Below are 26,283 nucleotides of genomic sequence, written 5' to 3' on the forward strand. Positions count from 1 at the left end.
ATTGGATAAGCATCACCATGGCAATGCGATGACGTCTTCATCCCTTGGTCTCATTGGAGGAAACCCCGTGGGCCTCAGTCTCTGCAGCGTTCCGCTCAACCAAACGACCACCATAAGCCCGCCTTTTTTCCCCGCGCTAAACAGCTACAGGTTTACAGAGCTTACTATTCCTGTCAATCAAATGTGAGACGGACTTATGATTGGAGAGTCAACACTCAGATGACTCTCCCCCCCACACCCCCCTTTATTTTAGCAGTTCAGTTGGGTTTTTGCTGCTGCCGCCGCCGTTCTTCTCCTTTCTAGTCACTATCTCATAACAGAGCATTTTGGGGAGCAAATTCAGACTTCATTAGGTCAGCAACAGTGAGTATTTATTTTTTTCCTGGAAAATATACGGTTAGTGGGGGATTGCTTTAGTGACACGTTGTAGGTACGTTTAGGCTTTTCTGGTACTAGTGACTTTTTTTTTCTTAATGAAAGGAGTGGCCGTTGTAGCCAGCTAGTTCTTTTGCTAACTCGCTAGCTAGGTGCAGCAGACAGCTTTGTGGCGGGTTCAATTGTGAGACGGGCTTGCCAGTAGATCTCTTACTTCCGATGCTCGCAGCAAACCGCAGCTTTAAAAGAACCGTATAGCGAGATCAAGTTTCTTTACTGTTAACACTACAGGTTACTTATGGTTTGGGATCAGAAATTTCTGTATGCTAAAGCGATTTAACGCGTTCAATTTGGAAAAATTGTGCTATTTTAAACCAGTTTTTACGCCCCGTTACGATTATCGTTGGGATATCTTGTCCTCCAGTTGTATATTGATATGTCCCATCGTACTAATTGTTAACGTCTTTCCGCAGCTTGTGGGGATTGCCACCGTCCATCCCATCCTACGGCCATTCTAAAGCGTAACAGTCCTCGACTGTCACTCACCTTCCCGGGATTTCTCATTTCTCGCTTCAATAAATATATAAACTATGGCTAAAACGGATCTTATCCAGAAAGCCAAGCTGGCAGAGCAGGCTGAGCGCTACGACGACATGGCAGAATGTATGAAGGCTGTTACAGAGATGGGAGAGGAGCTGTCAAACGAGGAGAGGAACCTGCTGTCCGTCGCCTACAAAAACGTGGTTGGGGCGAGGCGGTCCTCATGGAGGGTGATATCCAGCATCGGACTGAAGACCGAGGGTTGCGAAAAGAAGCAGCAGATGGTCAAAGAATATCGCGAGAAAGTGGAATCAGAACTGGATGAAATCTGCAGATGTGTTTTGGTAAAGTATATATATTTTTAATTGTACTTATTTTTTTCTTTAAATCGCGCAGCATAGCGCATGTTGCTTATATGTGAGATGGAGACCACCGTCTTGGAATATGTGCTCTGGAAGCTAAGCTGTAATGTCTTATTGCTGACTAAATTATAATTATTGCAACCTAATTTAGTTAGTGGTGACTAAAACTGCAGCGTTTCTTTTTTTAGAATCTAGGTTTGCTCTTGAGGGGAGTGGCAAATGCTTGATGTGTTTTATTGTAAGGAGAGATTTCTACAAGATTTTTTTTTTTTTTTTTTTTTAAGAATGCACTTAATTAAGCAAATAGACTTAACTTTTTTACCTGAGATCTAAATATGACACACGCACACACATTTTAATTTTGCATTTTTTTATTTTTATTTTTATTTTTAATTGAATTCAATGCTCTTTCCTGTAAGTTGTCCTGTAAATATGGACTCTAAAACCAGTGGGGACAAGGAAGTATTAGGTTGTCCTCCCACTGTTCCTGTCTTTTGGGAATCTGGATTTCAAACAATGGGCTTAAACTTGTGAGGGTGTGCTGTAACTGAGGAAAGGTCAGATTAGCTGCACCAGAAAGGTGTGTCTAAATGGGTAAAGGCTTAAACTAGGAAATGCACTGCATGTATGCTGTAGATGATAGTCAGTGTAGTCTATAATATTATTGGTGCCATTTATACATGCAGAAATGCCTCACTCTTCCTCAAGTCCAGCTTGATTGGTTTAAAAAAAAAAAAAAAAAAAAGTCATCCTTTGTTGTGCAGATCCACCTATTAAAACCAGTCCAATTACATACCTTCTCAGACTTTGCTTGCTGCATTTCAAGGCTTATCATTACAAAGTTGCTGGAGTATGCTTTACTACTTAACCCAATGCTACATCACAGATTGGTTCTTTACATTGTTTCTAGCTGGCCTTGATAATGGATTAGAGGGGATCAAAGTGAAACCTTAGTTATAAGATTGAAATAATTTTTCTGAGCTGATGCCTTTTTCAAATGTGTTGCAAAGACGTAGAAAGCATTCATTTTCCACCATCTTCCATGCGTGTTCATGAGGATGTGCGCTTGCATGGCAGTGACTCAGCTTTCAGCTTTCTCCCTACTGAGTCTTGACTGAGGGTCTGTCAGCAGAGAAGGGCGTGTCAGTGCTCATGCCTTAACTTGTCTGCTGAAGCCTTACAAGTTGGTAATGCACCCGCAAAGAAGAGCAAAGACGGCAATAGACGAGTAAGCTGCTTATGTGCCGCCTTATTTGATTTCCTGCACAGTGACAAGTGCTAGACTTTTCACTGTGCAGACAGCAGAGGTGTGGAGATGCTTTGCTCCGGTTTTCACGCATGTGCATTTAGAGCTTTAAAACACAACTATAGGCTTGTCAGCTGAGCAGATGCAGGCTATTGAAAACTTTTAAACCCTAAATTGTACACAGTCTAAAAAAATTAAAGCCTTCAGCAGAACTCTTAATTTCCAGCATAGGCATCTTTGATATTCTAAAGGGAGGACACAGACACATTGTGTTATTCTGCCTGATTAACCTTTGCTATGTAAAAAGTAAAGGAAACACCCTGCAGCTAATAGTGAAATGATAAGGGATCCGCCCATACTCTGAAAGCACATCAATTCACATTAAAAATGTGAAGGCACTTGCACAGTTGGGATTAAATGTAACAACACCATGCTGTGTGTGTGTGAGCACTGGTGACTGAAATCAGAGCTTTGTGTGAAAGCTCTGAAGGGAAATGCACTCCTCTTCTTGTCTATTGTGTAGAATATGCAATGAAAGAGGAATGCTTAGCACTTGTGTGTTTCAGCTGAGCGTGTTTGGAAATGGCGGATCTGGACCTTTTTGTTTGAAAACGGTTTAAATTTGTAAAAGGGAAGTTGTAGGTAAAATTGATGTTTGTCTGCAGAGTATCAAGCTTTTCGTTTAGTCAAACAGTTAATCTGCACTTTCAATCGGTTAAGCCATGTGAGTTTTACCGACAGATTAGCCAAAGTAATCCTCTATACATATCCACTCAAAGATGAATGACTTGGCCTAGCTTAATCATCACGAAGTTGGGGGAAAATACTGTTAGGTGACCGAAACGTAACAGTTGATAGTAATTTAACTTGGAAATAGAAGCTAGTAGCTAAATGCAATATTTGCACAAAGCAAGGAAATTGGTAAATGGAAAAATACGCAAATACAAATTTAAAACTAACAGTTTAAAAAGCTAAAAATAATTAAAGTTTTAAGTAAAATGTAAGCAAAATGGCTAGATGTGGTTGGTAAGCCTTTCTACATTGGTCTTTGTTGCAGATGGATGGTAAAAAGGAGTCATTTATGTCTTAAGTAACTAGTTATTTACTCAAAACTGCAAAAAGTAGTTTGTAAGTACAGTTTTTAAAGCTTAAGATGTTTTTACAACCAAAGCTTATTGCTCTAGGCAAGTAGTAAGTTAAAGAACTTTGGCTTTATTTAAAAAAACAAAAAAAACCATACAAAATTAGAAAGGAGAAGGTAGCTGTAAACTAGCCACTGAGCATCAGGGCTCGCGTTTCCTTCTCTCGCAAACTTGATTCAATTTCAGGCAGATTCTGAATTTGCCAGCTAGAGATGGACAGCATTTTCTTTCTTTTTTTCTTCTTCTTCTTTTTTTTTTAAATTTAAATGAGTATGCACATGGAGCAAGTATGGGTCTTTTCTGAACTTTGTGGTTTCAAGTAGTAATTATGGGAATGATGCATTGCAGCCAGAGCTTCTATGTTTCCCTAGACTTTGCTCATGGAATTTCTGTGGGGATCGTGGTATATGAAAAAATCAAAAATTTTATACCGTTAAACCATTATACCTCTCAGCACTAGTCGGGATGGAGTTTGTTTAGGCATAACATGCAGGTGGAGAAATGATCAGCTTGTAGTTTCTGCTGTTACCCCAGTATGTTAATGTATAGCCCACACAAATGGTTAACTTATGTTAATGTGGGTTGTATGTAGCTTTTTATTTATTTTTATTGAAAGAAATAAACTTTGGGCACCTGATTGTATATCTTACCATAACTGTATCAGATGTAGTTATCATCTAAACTGTTCAAATTCAGATGAGGTGGATTTAGTTTGCTTTGTTATCTGTGCAAAGATGCTCATTGTTAGTCTTTACTGCGTGTGCTAAAATGGGGGGGGGGCAAATGGACCATTGTAATGGGAGTATTGTAAAAACATAGTACCTTATAAAATATCTGAGAAAATCTCTAGCCTATAAGCAATGCCATGGCTGTTTCAAAATGGCAATAACGGCAGTGTCAGCAATAAGATGTGAAACCATGCTGCACAGTCCTTGCACAAAATGCAAGTATCTGGGGCAGAAGACAGCTGGGGACACACCAGAGGCCTGGCCTGGTTCTGTGCAATTTGGAACAACTTCAGCTGAAATTACCACCAAGTAAAATGATCCTTCAAAATGACAGTGTGAGCATATGCACTTGACTCCTGATGGATGCAGAATGTACTTGTAAAGAGCAAAGGCAGGAGAGCTTTCTAATGGATGTAGGCCAGCATGACACTTGGATGAACCATCGCTCATCCAGTGGTGTTGAATGTTGCAGTCCTCATACCTTTTAACTTGGGGCTCAATAAATAATATTCACACTGAAGTTTTGCTGTTCAGTATTTGGTCTGTAAACTTGAAATTGATCTCACATTTATTTTCACAGAAACTGCTGGAGGACCATCTAATTAAAAATGCTTCAAATTCAGAGAGCAAAGTCTTCTATCTAAAGATGAAGGGTGACTACTATAGATACCTTGCTGAAGTTGCCAGTGGAGAAAACAAAACAAGTGAGTTAACATCAGTACTACAGTTATTTTATTCTCACACTAGCATTTGTAAGTTTTCATTTATTTTTACAGTTTTGCCTCCTGCTGAAAGTGGAGTGTAGTCTTTAAGTTGAACAATTTCTGTTCAATGGATTTGTTTGAAAACCTTGATAATTACACAAATGATTTATTTTTTCCTTTAGATACCATTGAAAGCTCACAGCAAGCATACCAGGAAGCATTTAACATCAGCAAGGCTGAAATGGAACCCACACATCCCATTCGTTTGGGCTTGGCACTTAACTTCTCGGTCTTCTTCTATGAGATCCTGAACTCTCCAGAAAAAGCCTGTGAATTGGCCAAACAGGTACAGACTTTAATAGTAATCTGACAACTAATTGAGGTCTTAAGTTGTAAACAGCTGGAAATGGATCTGTTCTAAGTGTTGCTGTTTATCTTTGCACTTGCAGGCATTTGATGATGCTATTGCAGAGCTCGACAATCTACAAGAGGAGTCCTACAAAGACAGCACTCTTATCATGCAGCTCCTCAGAGATAACCTGACAGTGAGTGTTTTACTCTTGTGACATAAAACAGTTTTCACTGAACTGAATGTATCATAGTTGTTTCAGTGTCATGAACCTGATGTTCAGCCACACCTAAAATATCGCTGGGCAGTATTTTTAATTTCTAATTCAAGTTTCAAGCAAGAAGAAGGGAATATTTTTTTGTGTATCACTGTGGTTGTTGGTCTTGTGACTTTGGTGCTTTTTAAACCACAAAACTGATGTGTTAAACACTAAGTCACACTAAGGCAAGGTAATATGTTAGCGCTGGTTAAGCTCCTACTACTCCTACAGTAGTAAGAGTTTTTTCTTTTCTTTTTTCTTCCCCCTCTTCCTCCTTCCCTGTATAGGAGACATCTCATATGTTGCTTAAAGATATATATCATATATTGCCATTGAATGGTGTGCACTGACTCTTACAAAGAGTTACAAACATCTGGGGAAAAGACACACAACCTGTAAAAATTAGAAATTTAAACTTTAAAGAAAATTGACAAAGTATGATCACAACTAGTAAGGATGTCTTAAAGCAGTGCTGTCACTCAGTTTGCAGTTTCAGTGATAACCCAGACTGTTAATTTGCATCGAGATACCCATACAACTGAACTTTGCTTGGGCAGCTGCCTTATTTTTTCCAGTGTCCCACCCCAATGTATGACAAGGAGACAAGGAGTGTTGTAATTTAACTTTTTTTTTTTTTTTTTTTTTTTTTTTTTTTTTACTTTTTTTTTTTCAAAGGTTTGTTTGGAAAAAAAACAATCAATACTTAGCCACAAACATTTAAATACCATTACTCTTTATCCCAAGTGACAAATCTGCAGTGTACAGATCCTTTTTGATGAAAGATGCAAGCATAGGCATGAATCAGCTATTTTTGCACATGCAGACTTCCTGTGGTTATCCAGCCAGTCTGTCTGCTGAGGGGAAGAAGGCTTTCTGTCACTTGACAAGTCAGTGTAGCAAAGGCCAGAGCATGACTTGTCTTTGGCTTATGCATGTTGTGTGACATTGAGGTTATAAAGTCACGATTACTTTTAATTGGCTTAAAAGAAACATGTCATTCTTCAAAACCGTATCCCTTCATGGTAAAATGGCTGAGACTGTCAGGTTGCGTGTTCGGATAAGTGTTGGACACCACCCCACCCAATCAATTAAAAATGCATTTTAACAGTGTCCCTGTTTTTTAGTGTGTACAATACAGTAAATTTTCATTAAATTGATCATAATCTGTGAATGAATCTGGATATTTGCCTGTCTTAAAACTCTCTCTCCCCCATAGTTATGGACATCAGACAACGCCACTGAGGAGGGAGAGGGAGAAGAGGGCTCCAAGCCATCGAACTAAGAAGCCCAAGCCCATGCTGCTGGGGTTGACTCCAAAAAATAAAAGGAAAAAAAACAACTTTTTATACATCCTTCATTCCTTAAAATGCTCCACTTAAACATTCTACCATAAAAACATTGCTGAAAATGGTTGTGTATTAATATGGGGGGGAGAAACGACAAAAACACACACTTGATTTGGACACAAAAGAGAGAACCCTCCATTCCTTTACTTTGTGGTCTCAGCCATCCCCTTTGTGTGCAGTTTACCATTAATGCTAGCTCAACATGATATCAGATTCCCTACCTCAATTAGAGGCAAAACAACTGGAAAGCTAAACTTCATAAAATGGTTGGATTTTGTTCCAATAACAAATATTACACACATACTAATTTCCTTGTATATCTTACTGTAGTACACCTGTCTCTACACAGCAGTTTTAATTTTTTTGGCCTTTTTATTTTGATAGACACAGTGAAGAAAGGACAGGAAAACGGGGGCAGAGAGAGGGGAAGACATGCGTCAAAGGGTTGTGGGTCGGATTCGAACCCGGGCCGGCCGCTCTCAGACTTATGGCATGTGGTCGCCTGCTCGACACACTGAGCTAAACCGGTGCCAAGCAACAGAGGTTTAACTTCCCTCACTTGGTCTGATGAAGCATTTATACTTAGTGGGTAATAGTGGGCCTCGTGTGATCAAATTCAGGGACATTCTTGTCTCTTAAACCTTGTGGTGTTGATACACTTCCTAAATATAATAAGTTGTTAATGCGCATCACTTCCTTTAAACCTCTCTGGTGTGGCGAGTTCAAGAACAGCGCTCAGAGGCAGCCAGCTTGTGGATGTCGAGGACTCTGATGTCCATGCACTAGACCCCGATGGACAGCTGGTTGAATTTCAGTGAACTCGTCTTTTCATCACTCATACACCGTGATGAGACTTGAAGTTTCCTGTAATGTCCTTAATGCATCACTGTCTTGATACTTGATGTCCACTGGGAACTAGTTGGACTTTGTTTATTTTCTCTCGTTGTAAATTTCACGTCACAGAAGGAAAACCAGACTGAGATGTGGATGTTGAAGTAGATGTTCACACTCCAGTCTGTTATACTGATTTATTTATAATGTCAGTCCTCCTCATCCTCCAGCAGAGAGGCCACCTTGATCTTCTGGGTCTTGTGCATCTTCAGACTGACATGGGAAAGACTGCTGTAACACAAACCTGTCCAAATGTCAAGTTTATCCATTTCTAATGCAAGTTTGTACACATCCTAGAAAGGGTGAAATGTTAGTCTGTCCAGTGATTGTCACTAGAGATTTGGACCACTATTTTGCTATTCATTCAGTTGTAGACACCCCCCCCCCCCAGAAGCCTTGTTGAACAGTCTGTTGAATCTGTATGTATCAGCTATGTTAACATAAATAAAACATTTTATAAACCAAGTTCAGCCTTTGCCTTTTTTTTTTTTTTTTTTTTTTTTTAAAACTTGGTGCTTATAAACAAAAGGAAAAATGAGGAATTTTTAACTGTACTTAAAACTCCCTGTAGGATTAAATCAATAAAAAGCAAACTTGAGATAACTCAAACAGTGAATTATGACATTAAATTTGCATTTCCAATTGACATTTTCCACATTTGATACGGGTTAAATGTTTACCTTTACTGCAATAAAACTTAAGCTAGCAATATTGATCTCAGCCTTAGCACAGCTTCAGGTAAAATGCTTTAACAAACACTGGTGGAAAATACAGATGAAACATGAATATAGTTGAAATGAAAATGTTTTGTCCCAGTGAGTTAAGTGCAATACATGACAACATAAAACATATTGGCATAGAGGAAAACCTGAGATGTTTTCGATGTGTGAGAAGCTTAGAATAGTGGATGTAATGGAGGACATGCAGAGAGGGTTGGCATGGCAGAAGAGGATGCTAGGGAGTGAGATGGAGGCAGATAATTTTCTGTGGCGACCCCTAAAGGGAGCAGCAGTATGTACATTTGTTCATACTCCGATTTGAAGGTAAACTCGGGATGACCTGGGCTTGTAATTTGGTGTGTTCAGTTTTATTTTGGTTATAGTTTCACTATTGGTTTTAGTTTTCAGTCACGGGGAGGATTTCTTTTTCTCGGATGCGAGATGTACTTTACTCAAGTGGTATAAATACACACTGAGGTGTATGATAAGACGATCTCAGTCATATATCAACAACTCCTCATGCTTATGTTTACGGAATTGAGATTTTCTGTGTATTTAAAATTTTAAATGCAAAATGGCATTTACATTATTTCTATAGGTTTATTTATAAACTACAGATTATATATATATATATATATATATATATATATATATATATATATATATATATATATATATATATATATATATATTTATGTGTAACAAAATCAAGCGTTTTATCTAATGTCGTACATCAGTTTTGCTCTTCATGTGTCTGACGTCATTCGTCACTCCTTTCCAACGGCACATTAGCTTTTAGCGGATGTTTTCCATTCGGTGGACTTCCGGGTAGCTTAGCTAGCTGTCGAAACAAACGGATTATTTACCCCCGACAATGACAGCACATGTATAGAGAGCTCTGCTTAAAATGGGGAGCATACTTTTATTTACCCTTCTGGCTCCTTGCTGGGTAAACGCTGCAATTAAGCCAGTGACCGCTACCGATGGGGACCACGAAGACCACCCCGAGTTTGGTAAGAAGCTAATTTAGCAATTCAGCCTAAGCAGAAGTTAGCTTTAATGTTACCGTAAACTATCTTCGGGATAAGTTTGGTAAATAATAAGTACTTTAAAGCAATGCCACTTATATTTTCTCGATCTTAGATATGTTATAACTTATTAACTCACGAAATCCCGAACAGTTGTTAATTGAGAGCACAGGGGCGTTTTCACATGTGCAGACTTTTGTAAGTGAACGAACTCAGTATGTGCTCGGTCTTATGTGACAGTTGTCCCCTTCATATTCCAGATTCTCTGAACTCAGTCCTGTCAGATTATGAGGTGCTGCCTTTGTCAGGCCTCCAGTTGCACTCTCTGAGGAAGAGGGACGTCCACACCCAGTCCCACCTGGAGCGTCTGGTGAGCTTCAGAGCCCTGCACAGGTACAGCAGTGAGCTCTTTTAAGCGATGTTGTAGAGTCGCTTCATTTTTCCTTTAGGTTTGTGTTAAAACAAAGACCCATATAGCTGTGCACATGATGAAAGAGGTAAAAATCTTGATCAAATCTATGAGCAGATTTCCACTGTGATATTATACATTGGTTTTGGAGTAATGGGGATCTGGTAAAACATCTCTAACTGTTTTACATGTTTTTTTTTTATCAGTCTCTTTAGAAACACAAATTTGTGTTTGTGGCTCAGAGATTATAACGCTGATCTGCTGTCATCTCACTAGTCACTATATTCTAATAATAATATTAATGATCACAATCAGTGGCACAATCGGGTCTCCAAGTGTTACAGAGAGGGTAAAAATTAATCTCATAGGAACTTTGTTTTCTTTAAGCCATTTTTCTTGCACTTTCCTGATAATTCTTTCCTGATTTTCTCAAAGCATGCTTTGTTTTTCTTTCGTTTAGTCTTAACTGGGCTGCTTTTTTGCCCGAAGCACTCAGAACCTTTTCTTTTATTGGTGAATCCTACATGTGCATTACTGCCATCATTGCCAAATAGCAGTAATGGCAGAAACTGTGTAAGTCTTGGAAAAAGCTAAATGTTTTGCGTTCTACCTTTTAGAAACTGTTAAAAATCCACACAGCCATGGCTCAGTACAAACCTAATAGACTGTTGTGGCTGTTATAGACTGTTTTGTAAGAAGTGTTATTTGTAACAAGAAAAGGCTCAGTTGAAGCGGTGAGTTCGTGCCTAGTTCCCTTTGTCTTGAAACGGGAAGGGTTTCAGTTTTGTTATAAATCCTCTCACGTCAAAAATAATTGAGATGACAATTCTAAATTTACACAAACTGTAAAATCGAAATGTGCCCAAAGACAATTTTTTTGCCTGCTCTATTTAATAATTGCAATTTATATTTACTAGCAAACTCCTGTGCTAGGTGTTTGGTGCTCAATTTAACTGTCAAATGTACAATATATACAATTGTCGGATTTTTATAGAATATTTGTATATGCCATATAGATGTTGGCCCTCACACTGGATGTTCTACAGTGTTCCAATCTTGGAGGAGATACATACACATACATACATATGCTACAATCATGGGATTGTAGCACTGAGGGTGTGTGTGAATTGTGCCGATTTAAAATGGATTTATCCGAATATTCAGGAATCTTAGTTTTGATTTACTTCTACTTATTCTAAGTTTCTGAAGAAGCTTCTGTATTTCATGCATTCGTTATTTGTGCTCTGTATCTGTTTCATTCTCAGGATTCTCTTAGAATTTCTTGGAATCATTTAAACTGTTTAACCCTTTATCACCAAAGTATCATATGAGCTGCCTGGACTTGTTTTGTCATTTTGACTGTAAAATTAAAAAATAATTTTTGTCTTTTAAGGAATAATTTGAATTTTCTCTTTAGCCCAAAGTAGTTGATTAGCTACTGTAATGTAAAGCAAGGAAGTACTGCCAGTGAAAACAGAAAATGTCTAGCTCAAGCTGCTGAAGAGTCACACTGGCAAGATCGGTGCATGTTGATCTTGGTTTCCTTAAACTAGTCATACCTATCATACCAAGATTAGGTCACCTCATTAATAACAGATGTACAGCTACAGCTCTTTTAGTATATATGTGAATACTAGGGGTGCAACAATATCTTGGTTTTCATGTGAAGCATGACCCTGATATGGAAGCCCGTTTCCGCCACTAAATAAAAACAAAAAAGCTAGTATCCATAACTCGAAATTTCGAGTTACTTTTCTCAAAATTTCGAGTTAGCTCTGCCAATCAAAAATATACGTGAATGAGGTCGCTTTCTTGTTACCCGGAAGCATATGGCGCAGAGGAACGCGCACTCAAAAACGGATCCCAACAAATTGGCGCTTTCGCGAGTGCGTTTGCTGATAGTAACACCATGTGATTCAGCTAATAACACAGGGATTTCATCATTTGTGAAGCCAGGCTGAAAACACTCAGCAATCTGTGCATTCACGACTGGATGTAATACCGGTAGCTTAGCTGTAGCATTTGTAGCTGAGGGCTTCAGCTTCCGGTTAACAAGGAAATTACGTCATTCACGTAGATTACTGATTGGCAGCGCTAACTCGAAATTTCGAGTTACTTTTCTCAAAATTTTGAGTTAATAAATCGAAATTTCGAGTTAATATGTTCATATTTCAAGAAAGTAACTCGAAATTTCAAGAAAATAACTCGAAATTTCGAGAAAATAACTCGGAATTTTGAGAAAATAACTCGGAATTTTGAGAAAATAACTCGGAATTTTGAGAAAATAACTCGGAATTTCGAGAAAATAACTCGGAATTTTGAGAAAATAACTCGGAATTTTGAGAAAATAACTCGGAATTTTGAGTTATGGATCCTTTTTTTTTTTTTTAGTGGCGGAAACGGGCTTCCATACCCTGATGGTAAGCACGTCATGTACAAAAGTAAAACAGTATGTCGGATGTACATTGGTGGGAACTAGTGCATTAGCGCAGTTAGCTCGTTAACGTGTTGACACCGTCCAGCCCCACGCACGGGGCGATCCGCGGTAAGTCGTTAACGGAGATTTGCCGCGTTATGGCGTTAATGTCATTTTAACAAGATTAATGCTGACAGCACTAGTGGGAACACAACAATATGACTACATCATCCAAGTGCAAAGACAAGTGGAAGCAGACAAAAACAACAAGCACGCATGCTACAAACTTTACCCGAGTCATTTAGACAGCCGTTAGCACATGATTCTCCTTATGGGGACCTGATATGTTTAATATGCTGCTGAGAATATAGCCCAGAAGAAGCGTATAGTATAGCTTTTATTTTGGAAAGAGACATTTTTCTGTAATAAACTCTTTTCCAAAGATGAGTGATTTCTCGATCAGATAGATTTATTTATTTTTTATTATTTTGTTGTTTCAGCAACATTAAATTTAAAAACTGTACGTTTGAGTTAAAATATATATTTATAATTTTAATAAATGACAAATTAAAAAGGCATGAACATTTTTTGTATCGAAAAAATATCAAACCGTGACACCAAAGTATCGAACCGAACCGCGAATTTTGTGTATCGTTGCACCCGTAGTGAATACTATGTCTGCTAAACCCAGTTTGATGTCTCACACAGGACCAAACAGCCATTTATTGGTTAAGTTAAAATATGTTATCTTCTTTTCCAAATCCAGACATTTCAAACTTTACTTGACCACAAACACAGACCTTTTCACGGACAACTTCCAAGCTGTGTTTGTTGACAAACACGGGATGAAGGAAAATTATGATGTTCACCTCCAAAACTATTTCACTGGCCATGTTGTTGGTGAGTGAATGAAAAAAAAACAACATATTTTCAGAATATAATTTTTCCAGTCGTTCATTTTAGAAGAGTTACAGTTTATATGTGGAAATCAAGCAAATTTTTATATATCTGAAGTAAATCCATATTTATTAAATGTTACTAATAATTTGTTTTATGTTCGCAGGGGAGGAGAATTCGCGTGTGCAGGCACACATAGACGGAGATGAGTTTTCTGCTCACATTCTGACTGACGAAGCAGAGTACAATGTAGAGGTATGCATCCGTATACCTGCTGTCTCCGTGCCAAAATAGAGGGAGAATTTAAATTCAGTATTTTTCTTTGTGAGACGCTTAACCTTAGCTGTTTCACATCATCAAGCCTGCACTCCTGAAGCATGTAACGGCAGCAATATCAAAACCAATACAAAACCCCAAAATCTATATGTATACAACAACTGAGTACAATGTGCTGGGCTTGCTTGCTGAGATATCATAAAATATTACCAGTATAGAGCTTACCTATAGTGTCAGTTGAAAAAGATGCTAGATTAGTAGAAAGTGAGGCAGCTAAATAATCGATGCCTTGTAGAAATGAGCTTATTTTGTGTGATTAAAAATGCCCAATATCTGTTCTAATTATTCACAACTAACATGTGAAACTACACAGAAGTAAACGATACAGTGCATTTTTCATATTGTGTAAATCTGACACACCTGCCAGTCCATTCCCACCACACCACTACCCTTACTGTCTTTTTTTCTCCAGCTATCAATACTCACGTTTCATCAAGCTCAGTGATTTTTCTCTCTAATACCAGCTCTTTCTTTCTCTCTTAAAAAAATGTATAAAAATGCAGCCCCTGTGGAGATTTACCGATTCCCCAACTGATGGGAGGTTGCTGGTTTATCGCTCAGAAGATGTCAAGAATCTGAGCCGCATTGCTTCTCCAAAAGTGTGTGGCTACGTCAACGCAGAGTCCCTTTTGCCACAGAATACCAGAGGGGACTGGGAAGGCCAGGAGAGGGTGGACCAGGAAGAGGGTGAGCTGTGCTTTTTAACTCTCTTGAAGTGGAGAATCTCGCAAATCTATGCAGATATTTGTGCTGTTACAGCGTGGGCTCTGTGCTGGTGTGGATTATAGGAGTAGGTGAAAAAGAGTAGGAGGATAGCAAATGTTTAAGGTGGAGAGAAGGAAAGAGGAGCCTGTAGTGAGACAAAGGAGGTGGGTGTTGGATTCAGTCACTTTAATACAAGCCTTTCTATCTCCATCCTGTGTTATGCACATACACACTGATGACAAGTAGGCATTATGTAAAAACCAAATGCCTCTTCATTCTTTTGTGCTGCTTTGGAAATGTAAAGAATATAACAGCGCGATGTGCCAGAGGAGATGTATGCAACAGCTCTCACTGGTTCCTGGTTGAAAATGCTCTTTGGGGAAATAAGCTGAGGTGAAGGTTCGTATGGAGGAGGAGGCATTAAAATTCATGGATGCTCCTCTGCCCAATGAGCGGACTCTGAGTCGTCACTGGTCTCCCACTGCTTGTTGTGGAGGACAGTGAAGCGCACACCCACACTTTTGAATAGTGTCGAGTGTACTGTGTGATGTAATGCCCCAAAGGATGTCTTCCTGTTTTCCTTTTCTGTAATGCATTATTTAGGGTGTGTGAGTCTCACTTAAACATTTCTAGGTAGAATATTCAGATTTTTATGACGAACATACTATGACCGTTACACGGTAAAATGACTTTGCACATACATTCGAATAATTTATTTTTTTAAAAAATCGTATTAATCGTCATTCTTTCCTAAAGGATTTGCTGTTGATTTTATCTTGGGTAGTAGGTTGTAGATTTTTAGTCTATTAAAAGCACAGATTTATAATGAAGGATCGCCTTAGTTTATATGGAGGGCTGCAAGAGCCAAAATGAGTTAAATAAATTATATATTAATATGAATTGTAACATTTAATGTGTAAGTAATTAAATATTCTTTTATTTAAAAAATGTAAAAGATTGTTTATGTATTTATTTTAAATTTTAATTAATTATTATCTAATGTGTTGTTGCCAACTTAGTCATCCAGATGAGGAAATCTCCAAAAGTTGGATTTTATCAAAGTGACAAAACGTTCGTTCCACTGAAAGCGCTACGTCCAGGTGAACAGGACCAACTTTTGGATGTTTAATGATGCGATTGTTTAATTCATTTTTGCACTCATGGCCCTCCACCTTTTTATAGAAGAGGTTTTTTTTAAAGCTGGGTGATGTAGGGCTCTTTGCACAATAGGAGGAATTGTGCAAAGAGCCCCTAAAAATAACCCCCCAAACACCTAAAAATAACCCAATAAATAAATGAATAAAATAAAGCCATCTTCTGTTTAGTTTGAAAATCCTTACAGCAAGAGAACTTTGTTTCCTTCGTGTCTAAACACATATTTGGCTTATATTTGAAGGACCCTGCTGAGGAACATGATTAATTGAATATTGACAATGAATGCAGGGGCAGCAGAATGGTGCAGCCGTTAGCACTGTTACCTCACAGCATCAAGGTTCTGGTTCTGTGCCCGTGTGGGTCGTCTGTCTTCTTCACACAGTCCAAAAACATGCATATTAGTTTAGCTGTTGATTCTAAATTGTCCGTAGTTGTGAGTGTGAGCGCGAATGGTTGTTTGTGTGTCTGTGTTAATGTTGTTGTAAACCGCCAACCTGTCAGGGGTGTACCTCGTGATGGCTAGGTTGCGACCTTAAATTGGAAAAGTGAGTGGGTAGATGGATTAATGCTAGACTTTTAATAAAGGAAGAACAAAGCAACTTAAGCGGACTAAAAATAAATAACTGAGTATATCATGAATACCTACGCTTAAGGTAGGTGATGGATCTGCGCATTAAATTACCTTATGTTTACAGTGGCTTTGTTCCTCCCTGTAAAGTACACCTCATCCACATTTATTGTGCTGTTAAACCTCTATAATAAGGCTAAATCTGCTATTTAAATCTGGCCTGAACAGAGGTAGAGCTTAATCAGATCACAGCCAAGCAAAAAAAGAGAAGTCATGTTACTATATCTGAAAATGAGGACAATTAACAATGGGATATTGGAGCGTGGCCTCATTGTCCAGCATCTTTATGTACTTTGTACTTAATCTGTCTTACCTGAGACTTATCTGGTGAGGCAATGCTACAAAAAAAAAGATTCTACTTTTCTGAATCTTTCTGCTTGTACTTATTCTTTCTCTCTGCTTCTGTTGCTTCGTCCTGGCAGAATACCACCACAGAGAGAAGAGACAAGTTCACGATCACAAGAAGAATACCTGTCCCCTGTTGCTGGTTGCAGACTACCGCTTCTACAGACACATGGGCCGCAAAGAAGAGAGCATTACTCTGAACTACCTGGTCTGATTTTCTAATGTGTTATTATACATGTATATTTCAGCAGAATAACTTTTGTCACATTTTGTTTCCCGTTGAAAGAGTAATTGTAAATAAAGCCAGCAGGAATTTTGTTGTTTGCATATTCAGGTGTGTCAAAATGGTTTATTTGTATGTCTGATTATTTTCTTTTCCTATCCCAGATTGAGCTAATTGATCGAGTTGACGATATTTATAGAAACACAACATGGAGTAAGGAATTTAAAAACTATGGGGTCCAGATCCATCAGGTGTGTACGTGGCTGAGTGTTATAACATTACAGTACTGTCAAATGTTGACATTTTGATCCACTTGTGGCGATTTAGTGTCAGTCGGTGCTGCTCCCAGCCTCACGATGGCTGATGTTTTATATTGCGTCACTCCGGAAATGAGGCTGAGAATAACGCTGCCCCCTCAGCGGCTTTGAGAAGTGCATTTTTAGGAGAAACTGGAAGCTTTTGTGCATTCCTCGTTGGGTAATTTAATTTGTTCCACTGGCTTTGTGAATGAATAGAAACACTGTTTGTCACACTATGAACTCAGTGCGTTCTCACTGAAAAGATATGCATTCATTTAGCTGCTTAATGACCAATTTTCTTCACAATAAATGTCAAGAGGAACTTGAACTGTGTCACATTTAACCCCCAGTAAGAGTCTGAAAAGGAACGCCCAACACATTGCTCTTATTACTTTAATAGCTTTTCAAATAAAATGTTCCACGTAGCACTTATTATTAGCATTACACTTAGGGGCATGGCTTTAATTTAAAATTTGTATTACTCAGAAATGACACTTACTGAAATTGTGTCTTTGGTTACTATTCGCAGATCATTATTAACAAGGAGCCTACAAAGCCTCCCCCTAACCAGCCCAACTGGGTCCATTACAACATGGAGAACAGCCCTGTAAAAGGAAAGGAGGTCTGGGACGTGAAGAGACTTCTGGAGGTACAAAAGCAAGAAAAACCAAAGAGTATAGATACACAAAGTTCAAAGGGGCCTTTTCAGGCAAAACTGACTGGATTCATATTTCCAAGATTAGTTTTGGAAATCATTCAGTTCAACTCAATCAGGCTGTTTAATCCATTTACACAAATGCACAAAAATAGTGAGTTCAAGTAGCTGAGCACAGGTTTGTTTGAGGTAATATGGTAAATAAGTTGAGTGCATTGTGTAAAATGTCCTGGTATAAGATAAATATTGTTCCAAATCAAAGAGTTTTACACAGAGCTCAGTTTCTGAATGTCCAATATTTTTGTATTGTCATTGAAAAATAATTAGGATGTACAGAAATGGTGACAAATAAGAATCCTCTTGTCCTGCAGCAATTCAGCTCGGACATTGCTGACAATGCCTCCAGTGTGTGTCTGGCCCACCTGTTTACATACCAGGACTTTGATGAGGGGACACTGGGTCTGGCGTATGTGGCCCCCTCCAAACCTCAGGCTCTAGGTGGACTCTGCCCAAAACGTAAGATCACTTTTTGATTATTTGCATGGAGGATTTTTCTAATGTCATTTTAAAAGCCTAACTTTTAGCGTTTCCCTGTTAGGACAATTAGCTCCATTAAAATTTACTGCACTGGCACAGCTCTTGACCAGATGGACAAACTATGATTTCTACTCTGTGAAGCTAAAAAAAAAAAAAAAGAAAAACGAGCCATAATATTGAAAAGAAACCAAACAAAAAGCCATGTGTTGGAGGCTTTTTTTAGAACAAACAAAAAAAGGTACTGACACTTTCCTTTGTAATTTTCTAGCTTACTATCCATCTCATTCTTCAAAGAAGCCGAGTTATCTCAACACAGGCCTGACCAGCACCAAGAACTACGGCAAAACCATCCTCACAAAGGTCTGTTTCGTCTCATTTCTTTAGTCATAATTTCAGGATAAAACGAGTTGCTGGGTGCAGTTCAGCCAAGATGTTACGCAACATGTCAGCCTGCCAAGCTGAGGTTCTAGGTAGAGCAGACACACCTTTTTGTGTGGGTGTGATGAGTATCGATTTCAAGTCAGGCTGCATTTTGACACCCCAAGTAGCGTTATGCTCCACGCTCATCTGCAAAACGCTTACTGTTATAAATACAATGTGCAAAACTTAACTATGTAATTATAACTTTTACCTTTATTTTAAACAGAATGGATTTTAGATTCTAGATTTATTCTTGGGTAGCTTAAAAATTAAGCATTAAAAATTAATGTTGTTTTTGTCTCATCAGGAGGCGGATTTGGTAACTACTCATGAGCTGGGCCATAACTTTGGAGCAGAGCATGATCCTGATAATATACCGTACTGTGCCCCCAGTGATGACCAGGGGGGGAAGTTTGTCATGTACCCTATTGCTGTGAGTGGAGATCATGTCAACAACAAGGTAACTATCCATCCATGTAATATAAAAACATATATGCTTGGTAAGCCTGACATCATTAGCTATTTCCAGGGTTCAGATGCTTCTTCAGTTCCCAAAGTAAACACAGTGAAGCAACACTGAGAGTTAAATAGTCCAGGTTCTTTCAGCTACAGTATCATGATCAGTGTGTCTGTCGTCCAAGGTGTTACAATAAAGTTTAACATCCAGGTATCCATGAAAAAGCAGCCTTAGAAATGATCGAGAAGCTAGTTAGCTAGTTTCCACCTAAAGAGGAGATGCCATGTTATGATTAAAGAGAGAAAAAACAAAACTACACTGTACATCTTTGCACACTAAACATAAAAAACTAAATGTCAATGACCTTTGGAGGATTAGTGAAATTGCGCTACTTGAAATAAAGTTTGAGAAAGTTGAGACCTAAACACCAGGAAGATGAAGGAGGAGGGTTAAACTGTTCTTCGTGAAAGTCCATGTTGACACAGAGACAAATACAGTCACATGCCAGGAAGAGAGAACGTCTGCGATGACCCACAATGTTAGTCATTAATACGTAGCTGTGTGAATTAGTATTACTCACTATGAATAAGTCCTGATCCTAAGCTTAATTAAATCTTGACCCAGCAATACTTCAGCTGTGCTTGTAGTTCAGCTACTACTTGATTTGCTGTGATCAAAAAGTTGTGGGAATGGACAAACTATTGGTTATAAGTGATTGGCATCATCTTTTTGTGCAACTCTGTGGTGAAATCAAACGGTGTACAGTGTGAGAGGTCAGAACAGCAAGTCCACAATAGAAACAGAATTATTATAGTTTTGATTACTTTTATTTGGACTTTTTGTTTTTCATTTGGTTAAGTTTCAGTAAGTTTCCAGAGTGACTTTACTCGTTTCAGTTATCGTTGAAAATGTTTCGTTTCCATTTAGTTTTTATTTGTTTCAGTTTTAGTCTGTAATGTTATTATTGTATCGATGGATTATGCCAGAGGCAAGGTTTAGGAAAATCAGTTTCAGCATTACATTTTAAACACAGAACTTGTAGAAAGCAGTCGACTTAAAGTCCCCTTTTGTTACAGCCAAACAAATGAAAATTTGATCAGTTTTAATTATTTTCGAAAGTCTAGTTTTTATTTTAGTTAGCTAAAATGTCACATTTTATTTTAGTTAACCCTAATAACCTTGCCAACAAGTTGTCCTTGAGGGGGCAGATCAATCAAATTTACATCAGGTAGCATTGTTTATTTATTTTTTTAAATAGGCTATGATGTCGTTTAGTTTGAATAGACTGCTGCATACCAGGATATATGTCTGCAAGATGAGCTGAGATGATACAGAATGTGATGGGCAGAATGGATGGCAGCTTCTGGTTGTGCAGAAGGTGGGATGACTGAGTCACAGTTGTTCCTGTGAAATTAACAACACACGCAAAATCTAATGCGCTTCCTCCATCATTGGCCTTATGATTTCTGCAGCTTCACATCAACCACGTTAGGTTTTTGAGGAGAAGCATAAAACAAGATAATTGCATAAACTGTTAAACCTTTTGAGATTCAGGTTTGGAAAATTTAGAGGCTGTGATTTGCGTATGTCATTATTTCATGATTTCAAGATTCATGACTATTCTTTGTCACATCACCTTTAATCACACACACAAAATAACAGTAAAAATTCAGTCCTCTTTAACCTGTTACCGATTAATTCTTATCTTCTTGTTTTTCCTCAAGCATTTCTCCAACTGCAGCAAGGCTTCTGTAGAGAAGACATTAAGTCACAAGGCACCGCTGTGCTTCAAAGAGAGGAACAGTAAAGTCTGTGGAAACTCCAGAGTGGAGAATGGGGAAGATTGCGACCCTGGGCTTCTCCACCTCAATGATGACCCCTGCTGCACCTCCAATTGCAAGTTCAAAAGTCATGCAAAGTGCAGGTATGAAATCCAAAAGATGGATCTATAAGGAATTTTTTGAAAAAACAATAACAACAAACGAATCAAATGTTGAATTAATTGATTTCTTTACAGTGACAGAAACAGCCCTTGCTGCAAGAACTGCACTTATGCAGGGAGAGGAACAGTGTGCCAGGAGCCCATCAATGCTACCTGTAAAGGCAAATCCGTCTGCACAGGTGATCGCCTCCTGCTGGTGTAACATGAGAACTGCAGCAGTCATTCAAGCCTGCCTGTTTGTTTGGTTTTGGTGTAAAAATGATTAAAAAAACTAGATAAATTAACCCTTTTCTTCACATAACAGGTAACAGCAGTGAATGCCCACCTCCTGAAAATGCTGCTGACAACACAGTGTGTGTCGACAAAGGCCTGTGTCGCAATGGAGAGTGTGTGCCCTTCTGTGAGGCTGAGCTGAACCTTCAGCCTTGCGCTTGCAATGGTGATTTTTATTTCTTTCAACAACATTTGAAAATGTCTGAGATTTGCTGAATAAGCCTGGAGACTCTCACTGATTATAGAGGTAATCAGACAAGCAAAAATCAATGAGTTTGGAAAGAAATGACAAGATCACAGATGAATTTTTCTTTTTTGGATTTACAGCTGGAAGTAACATATTAAGAATAAAAGGGACTGTTTGAATAAGCTTGGATATTCTTTCAATATATCCAGGATATAAATGAATAACAGTTCTCAATATTTTTTTAAATGCTTCTTCTGTTGATCGTCTCTTCTGATTCCAGATACTGAGCACTCCTGTAAAGTGTGCTGCAGGAGTAAAAATGGCACCTGCTCTCCCTACTCTAAAAGTGGCAATTTTCTATTCCTTCGCAAAGGAAAACCCTGCACCGTGGGCTTCTGTGATGAAGGCGTGAGTTACCAAACCTTTATACTTCTCTGCTCTGCAATCAAGAAACCTGCTGATCCTATCATATTTCTGAACTACACTAGTGCTGAAAAAACTGTGTCAGCGTTACAACATTTTGGAGATATTATTTTTATTTCAATGTCAACTTTGTTTTCGGTCATAAAGGGAAAGTGCATGAAGCAGGTACAGGATGTGATTGAGAGGCTGTGGGACTTTATTGACAAGCTGGACATAAACACATTTGGTAAGTCTGCGTTAAAAAGTGTGTGAAAATGCTTCCAGATACAATAAAACTCTGAATAATTGTGATATTGTTTTAATGTTTATGACTGTAGTAGCTTAGCTTAGTCAAATTCAAAGTTTTTCTTCTTCTCTTTTGTGTGTTTATCACTATCCTCCACCTCATCACCACATTAGGGAAGTTCTTGGCTGATAACATAGTGGGCTCAGTCGTGGTGTTTTCCCTCATCTTCTGGATTCCTCTCAGTATCCTGGTTCACTGTGTGGTAAGAAGCTGCTGAATATCCATTTGCACTGATCCCCATTGTCTTCAGTGTACAATGAGCAGCTGATATTTGCATCATTAGCACTATGCTTATGCTGTCCTTTTCTGTTACCTCTATCTTTAGGACAAGCAACTCGACCAGCAGTATGAGGAGAACACAAAGTCCTTTTATTATCCTCCAAATGTAAGTTCTTCAACTTTCCAGTGCTCACACATGCTGATCCTGTGCACCACCGTTGCTCTCTTGCACCAGACTAACCAAACTAATCCAGTTCCATATTGCTTCTTAAAAACTGACCTCTTTAATCAAGCAGGGAGAAGAAACAGGAAGGACTGTTAGCATTTCATTAGCATTTAGAGCATCTTAAGCCTGAGCTTTTAGTTCATAGGGAGCCTGGCCATGTTTTATATGTGCTTCCCGCATTGAAACGGTATATGTGTGACAAAAGATGAGAAAAATCAAAACAGGCCAACTTTAAAATTTGCTAACAGTCATGGTTTTTGTTGCTGAGCTGGGAAATTGTGGTTTTACCTTTAATATCATTATTTGATGTTGTAAAAGGCTAGTGGTAAACCAGCCCAGACCTGGAAAAATAAAAGGGTAAGAATGAGAATCAGAAGACTCTCTTTAAATTGTATAAACCAGTGGTCAGATAATCCACAAGCAATGGCCTCACTGTCACTGCTGGGTTTTCTGAATGACCTGTCCATCACTCTTTGCCTTGGAACTGCAGCAGATGGTGGAAATTTGTAGTAGAGCTCCCGCCATAGGTGAGTGTGTGTGCGACGGCTTGGTGTTGCAATGCGTTGCCATTGAGTCCATGACGGTGCATGGTCAGTGGCCCACGTTTTGGGATACTCTTGCAGTCACTTACTGCTTGATGGTAATCACTGATCCAGCTGCACATTTGCAGCCCCTCGAACTCGTCTTCATCTGACAAATAAAGCGAGGGAGGCTCGCACAGCTTCATGCGACTGAACAGCTGTGGAGCAGCAGATCAGGAATTGCCTCAAGTAAGCAAGATTGCACTTTTGGAGTATTCAAACATCGAGACGACCAAACGGGTTTCACATTGTTGTCGTTCGTGAAATTGGCTGCAGTGTGTGTCGACATTTTTCAGTTTTTAGTTGCTCTTCAAAGCCAAAACAAGAAGCGTTTAGGTGACTGTTTTTATTTTTTGTTTAGTGGCTGTGTGCACTGTGTGAGGTCCTTCTTTGGGTTTGATTGGAGGGAGGAGAAAAAGACTGGGGGGTACATTCCTCTTAAGACCTTTCTTGCAGACATTTTGACTTGTTAGAGCATTTTAAGCGCTCGCACAAATGATCAAATTAATGATGGCTTAGTTCCATTTAGGTTTGCTTTTAAATCCTGCAACTGAACCAATGTGTTTAATATCAGGGTGCTGGTAACCCTAAATGGATTGCAGTCATAATTAATAAATCACATTTGCCTGACACTTCAAAATGGTCAAAGGCAGAAAGGTTTTTGTTTTTACTCATTCCCACCTTAAGATATTGGGTGTGTTTTCAGAGTGTAGATAGGAGCTACTTAAAGGTAGCGCAATCAGCAACATGAGATTATTATTATAAAACATATGTTGGGGAGTTAAACTGTAAAGTTCTGGGATACATGTGATGCTCTGAATTAAACAGAATGTAGTAAAAAGGGAATGGGTGCCACCTCAGTCACACACAGCTGTGACTTGCCTCCGTCCTCACATGCTGTTCTCCCTCTTCAGAATCAAGACGTGCTGAGCAACCTCGAGTCAGCATCCGTGCGCATCGTCAAGCCTCTTCAGCCTCCCTCCTCCTGCGGCGGCCGGACCGTGCCCTTCATCCATCAACAACAGCCTCAGCCGCAGAGCCAGGTCCGGGCCACACTCGCAACCAACACCAGTACCCCGGCCCCCGATCTGAACTGCGGCCCCACCCCGGACAGCGCAGGGGGGCTGCGGATGGCCACCATCCAGGAGGACACCAGCAGCGGCTCTCACCTGGGAGAGGAGGGCCTGCTGGAAGATTTCACAACCGCAGGAGCCTGCTCGTCGGCTACGAAATCCTCCTTCGAGGATCTGACCGAACAGAACCTACCAGCCAAGGACCGACGGCGCCTTAAGAGGCAGGAACGCATTGATACTAAAGAGACGGAGTGCTGAGAGAGAGGAAAAACCAAAAACAAGTGTGTTTGCACAAGCGTCCTGATATTTGTTTTTTTTAGGGAACACGAACAAATGTGCAGCATCATATGCTTTTCTTTCTTATTGCAACCGGTATTAAAGCGTAACATATCTTTCTCAGATCTTAGTGCTCTAAAAGTGTTTATTCAGTCACATGAAATTAGATTGAGCCACTGGACAAATACAACACAGGAAGTCTCAAAGCCCTCTAACACTAAATCCAAATAAATTCATGTTTTTGTGCCTTTTTCACTAAGGTATCTATTTCCATGGCCATTTGAAGCTTTTGAGTGTCTGTGGAAATAAACCTGCCAGTTCTTTAAACAATGTTCATTTTGTTTAACCTGATGGCTAAATGTGTTTCTGACAATGCAAATATTGGTCAGGAACAAAAAGAGATTATATTAAATATTTAACTGTAATCCCTGCGGATTGAAAATGATTACACAAATCCTTACTCGCAGGTTTATTATGTGTTATACTGTAAGTAACCTCAAGTTGTGAAAAAAGCTCACGCAACATTTCTTGCTCCAAACAGCGCCTAGAAGCAGAACAAACCTTAGCAGTACGATGCAGAATTCTCTATATTAATGTTGTAAGTGTAACTATTTTTCAGTGAAGGAAACATTTACTGGAAGTGCAAACAACATATAAAGGAGGAGTTGGTCTAGAAGTATTTTAACGTCACTGGAGAATTGAAGTTTACATGCTTACACATTCTGTCTCATCAGCTGTTTCTTTGAGGTACTGTGTAAGTAGCATTATTGTGTTATTTGGTAGGTGGAGCTTAAAGTGGGGAGGAGTAATATCAGCTTTGCTAAAGCTTCAGTATTGTGATGTTTGAACCTGTAGAAAACAATATGGTGCCTTTTTGGATTTTGTGACCAACTATCCCACGGTGACTCTCATCTATATACAATTCCCAGCAGCAGACAACTCCAACATTCTGTATTTAATATTTGAATATATTTTTTTTAATTTTCTGTCTGTGTGCCAAGGTGAGCTATGCACCTGTTTATTGTTACCTGCTGTCTCTCATGTTATGAAAACATGTATGGTCAAAATAAAAACACTAGCTTTTAGTGTACAGGATGGATGTGAATGTTAGTGAACAAAACAGGCCTGCTGTATATCAGATGATGTGCATATTCTTAATGTTTTTATGCTTACAAAACTCTACTCAAGTTTCTTTTAAAGTTTTTTCTTGCATTTCCTACACAAATGTCAAAATAATAAAAAATCTTTGTGCACTGATACATGGTCTCACATTTATATCTATTCAGCTGCTGTGTGATGCACACCAGTGGTCCTCACTGCACAATGTTAAAAGAAAGGCTTCATTTTTATCAGCTGGTTTTCATATAGGCCAAACATCTCTAAGGATATTTCTCCATTGTCTATAAATACATGTCAACAACATGTAGCAACAACTACTACTGATTCATACATGTCCATCACTTTGGATGAGTGCATGTTTTTTTTGCACACTGTCATCCTGTGCACTGTCCCAGCATGATTAGACCTTAGCGATGAACCTTGTTGCCAAAAAGCAAAGCCAGTGGGAGCAACATCTTCCAGAGCTAAAGCTCCGTTCACCAGCACTACTGGTGAGCCTTGTCTATA

At 38.9% G+C, this 26,283-nt stretch overlaps 2 protein-coding genes across 3 annotated transcripts; both read left to right on the plus strand.

Moving 5' to 3' along the window:
- The first annotated feature begins 227 nt into the window (after positions 1-227).
- On the plus strand, positions 228-8,407 carry LOC146366074 (14-3-3 protein zeta-like). The gene is made up of 6 exons (XM_084914616.1): positions 228-363; positions 849-1,259; positions 4,974-5,097; positions 5,280-5,443; positions 5,547-5,642; positions 6,922-8,407. The coding sequence occupies exons 2-6, from the start codon at positions 966-968 to the stop codon at positions 6,985-6,987; spliced, it is 744 nt and encodes a 247-aa protein (XP_084770742.1). The 5' UTR covers positions 228-363; positions 849-965; the 3' UTR covers positions 6,988-8,407.
- A 1,019-nt stretch (positions 8,408-9,426) lies between these two features.
- Positions 9,427-25,916, plus strand: adam17a (ADAM metallopeptidase domain 17a). 2 transcript variants are annotated; one of them, XM_084914817.1, is made up of 20 exons: positions 9,430-9,674; positions 9,950-10,082; positions 13,281-13,414; positions 13,578-13,666; positions 14,251-14,434; positions 16,658-16,788; positions 16,968-17,054; positions 17,632-17,751; positions 18,129-18,273; positions 18,563-18,654; positions 19,022-19,174; positions 20,896-21,095; positions 21,189-21,292; positions 21,418-21,552; positions 21,854-21,981; positions 22,144-22,222; positions 22,396-22,484; positions 22,608-22,667; positions 23,218-23,254; positions 24,223-25,916. In XM_084914817.1, the coding sequence occupies exons 1-20, from the start codon at positions 9,569-9,571 to the stop codon at positions 24,597-24,599; spliced, it is 2,583 nt and encodes an 860-aa protein (XP_084770943.1). In that variant the 5' UTR covers positions 9,430-9,568; the 3' UTR covers positions 24,600-25,916. The 2 variants fall into 2 exon arrangements, with proteins under 2 accessions (XP_084770942.1, XP_084770943.1); XM_084914816.1 differs by lacking the exon at positions 23,218-23,254 and having other exon boundaries at positions 9,427-9,674.
- The last annotated feature ends 367 nt before the right edge of the window (positions 25,917-26,283 follow it).

This window comes from Perissodus microlepis, chromosome 19 (assembly GCF_051167445.1).
Source record: "Perissodus microlepis isolate ML-2025 ecotype Zambia chromosome 19, ASM5116744v1, whole genome shotgun sequence".
In the NCBI taxonomy this organism is placed as follows: Eukaryota; Metazoa; Chordata; class Actinopteri; order Cichliformes; family Cichlidae; genus Perissodus; species Perissodus microlepis.

Coding starts and splice junctions, on each gene's coding strand:
- LOC146366074 (XM_084914616.1), top strand. CDS start 966: ATGGCTAAAACGGATCTTATCCAGAAAGCCAAGCTGGCAGAGCAGGCT. Junction 5,098..5,279: donor CAGTGGAGAAAACAAAACAA/GTGAGTTAACAT, acceptor TTTTTCCTTTAG/ATACCATTGAAAGCTCACAG. Junction 5,643..6,921: donor TCCTCAGAGATAACCTGACA/GTGAGTGTTTTA, acceptor TCTCCCCCATAG/TTATGGACATCAGACAACGC.
- adam17a (XM_084914816.1), top strand. CDS start 9,569: ATGGGGAGCATACTTTTATTTACCCTTCTGGCTCCTTGCTGGGTAAAC. Junction 22,223..22,395: donor GCTGGACATAAACACATTTG/GTAAGTCTGCGT, acceptor TCACCACATTAG/GGAAGTTCTTGGCTGATAAC. Junction 22,668..24,222: donor CCTTTTATTATCCTCCAAAT/GTAAGTTCTTCA, acceptor CTCCCTCTTCAG/AATCAAGACGTGCTGAGCAA.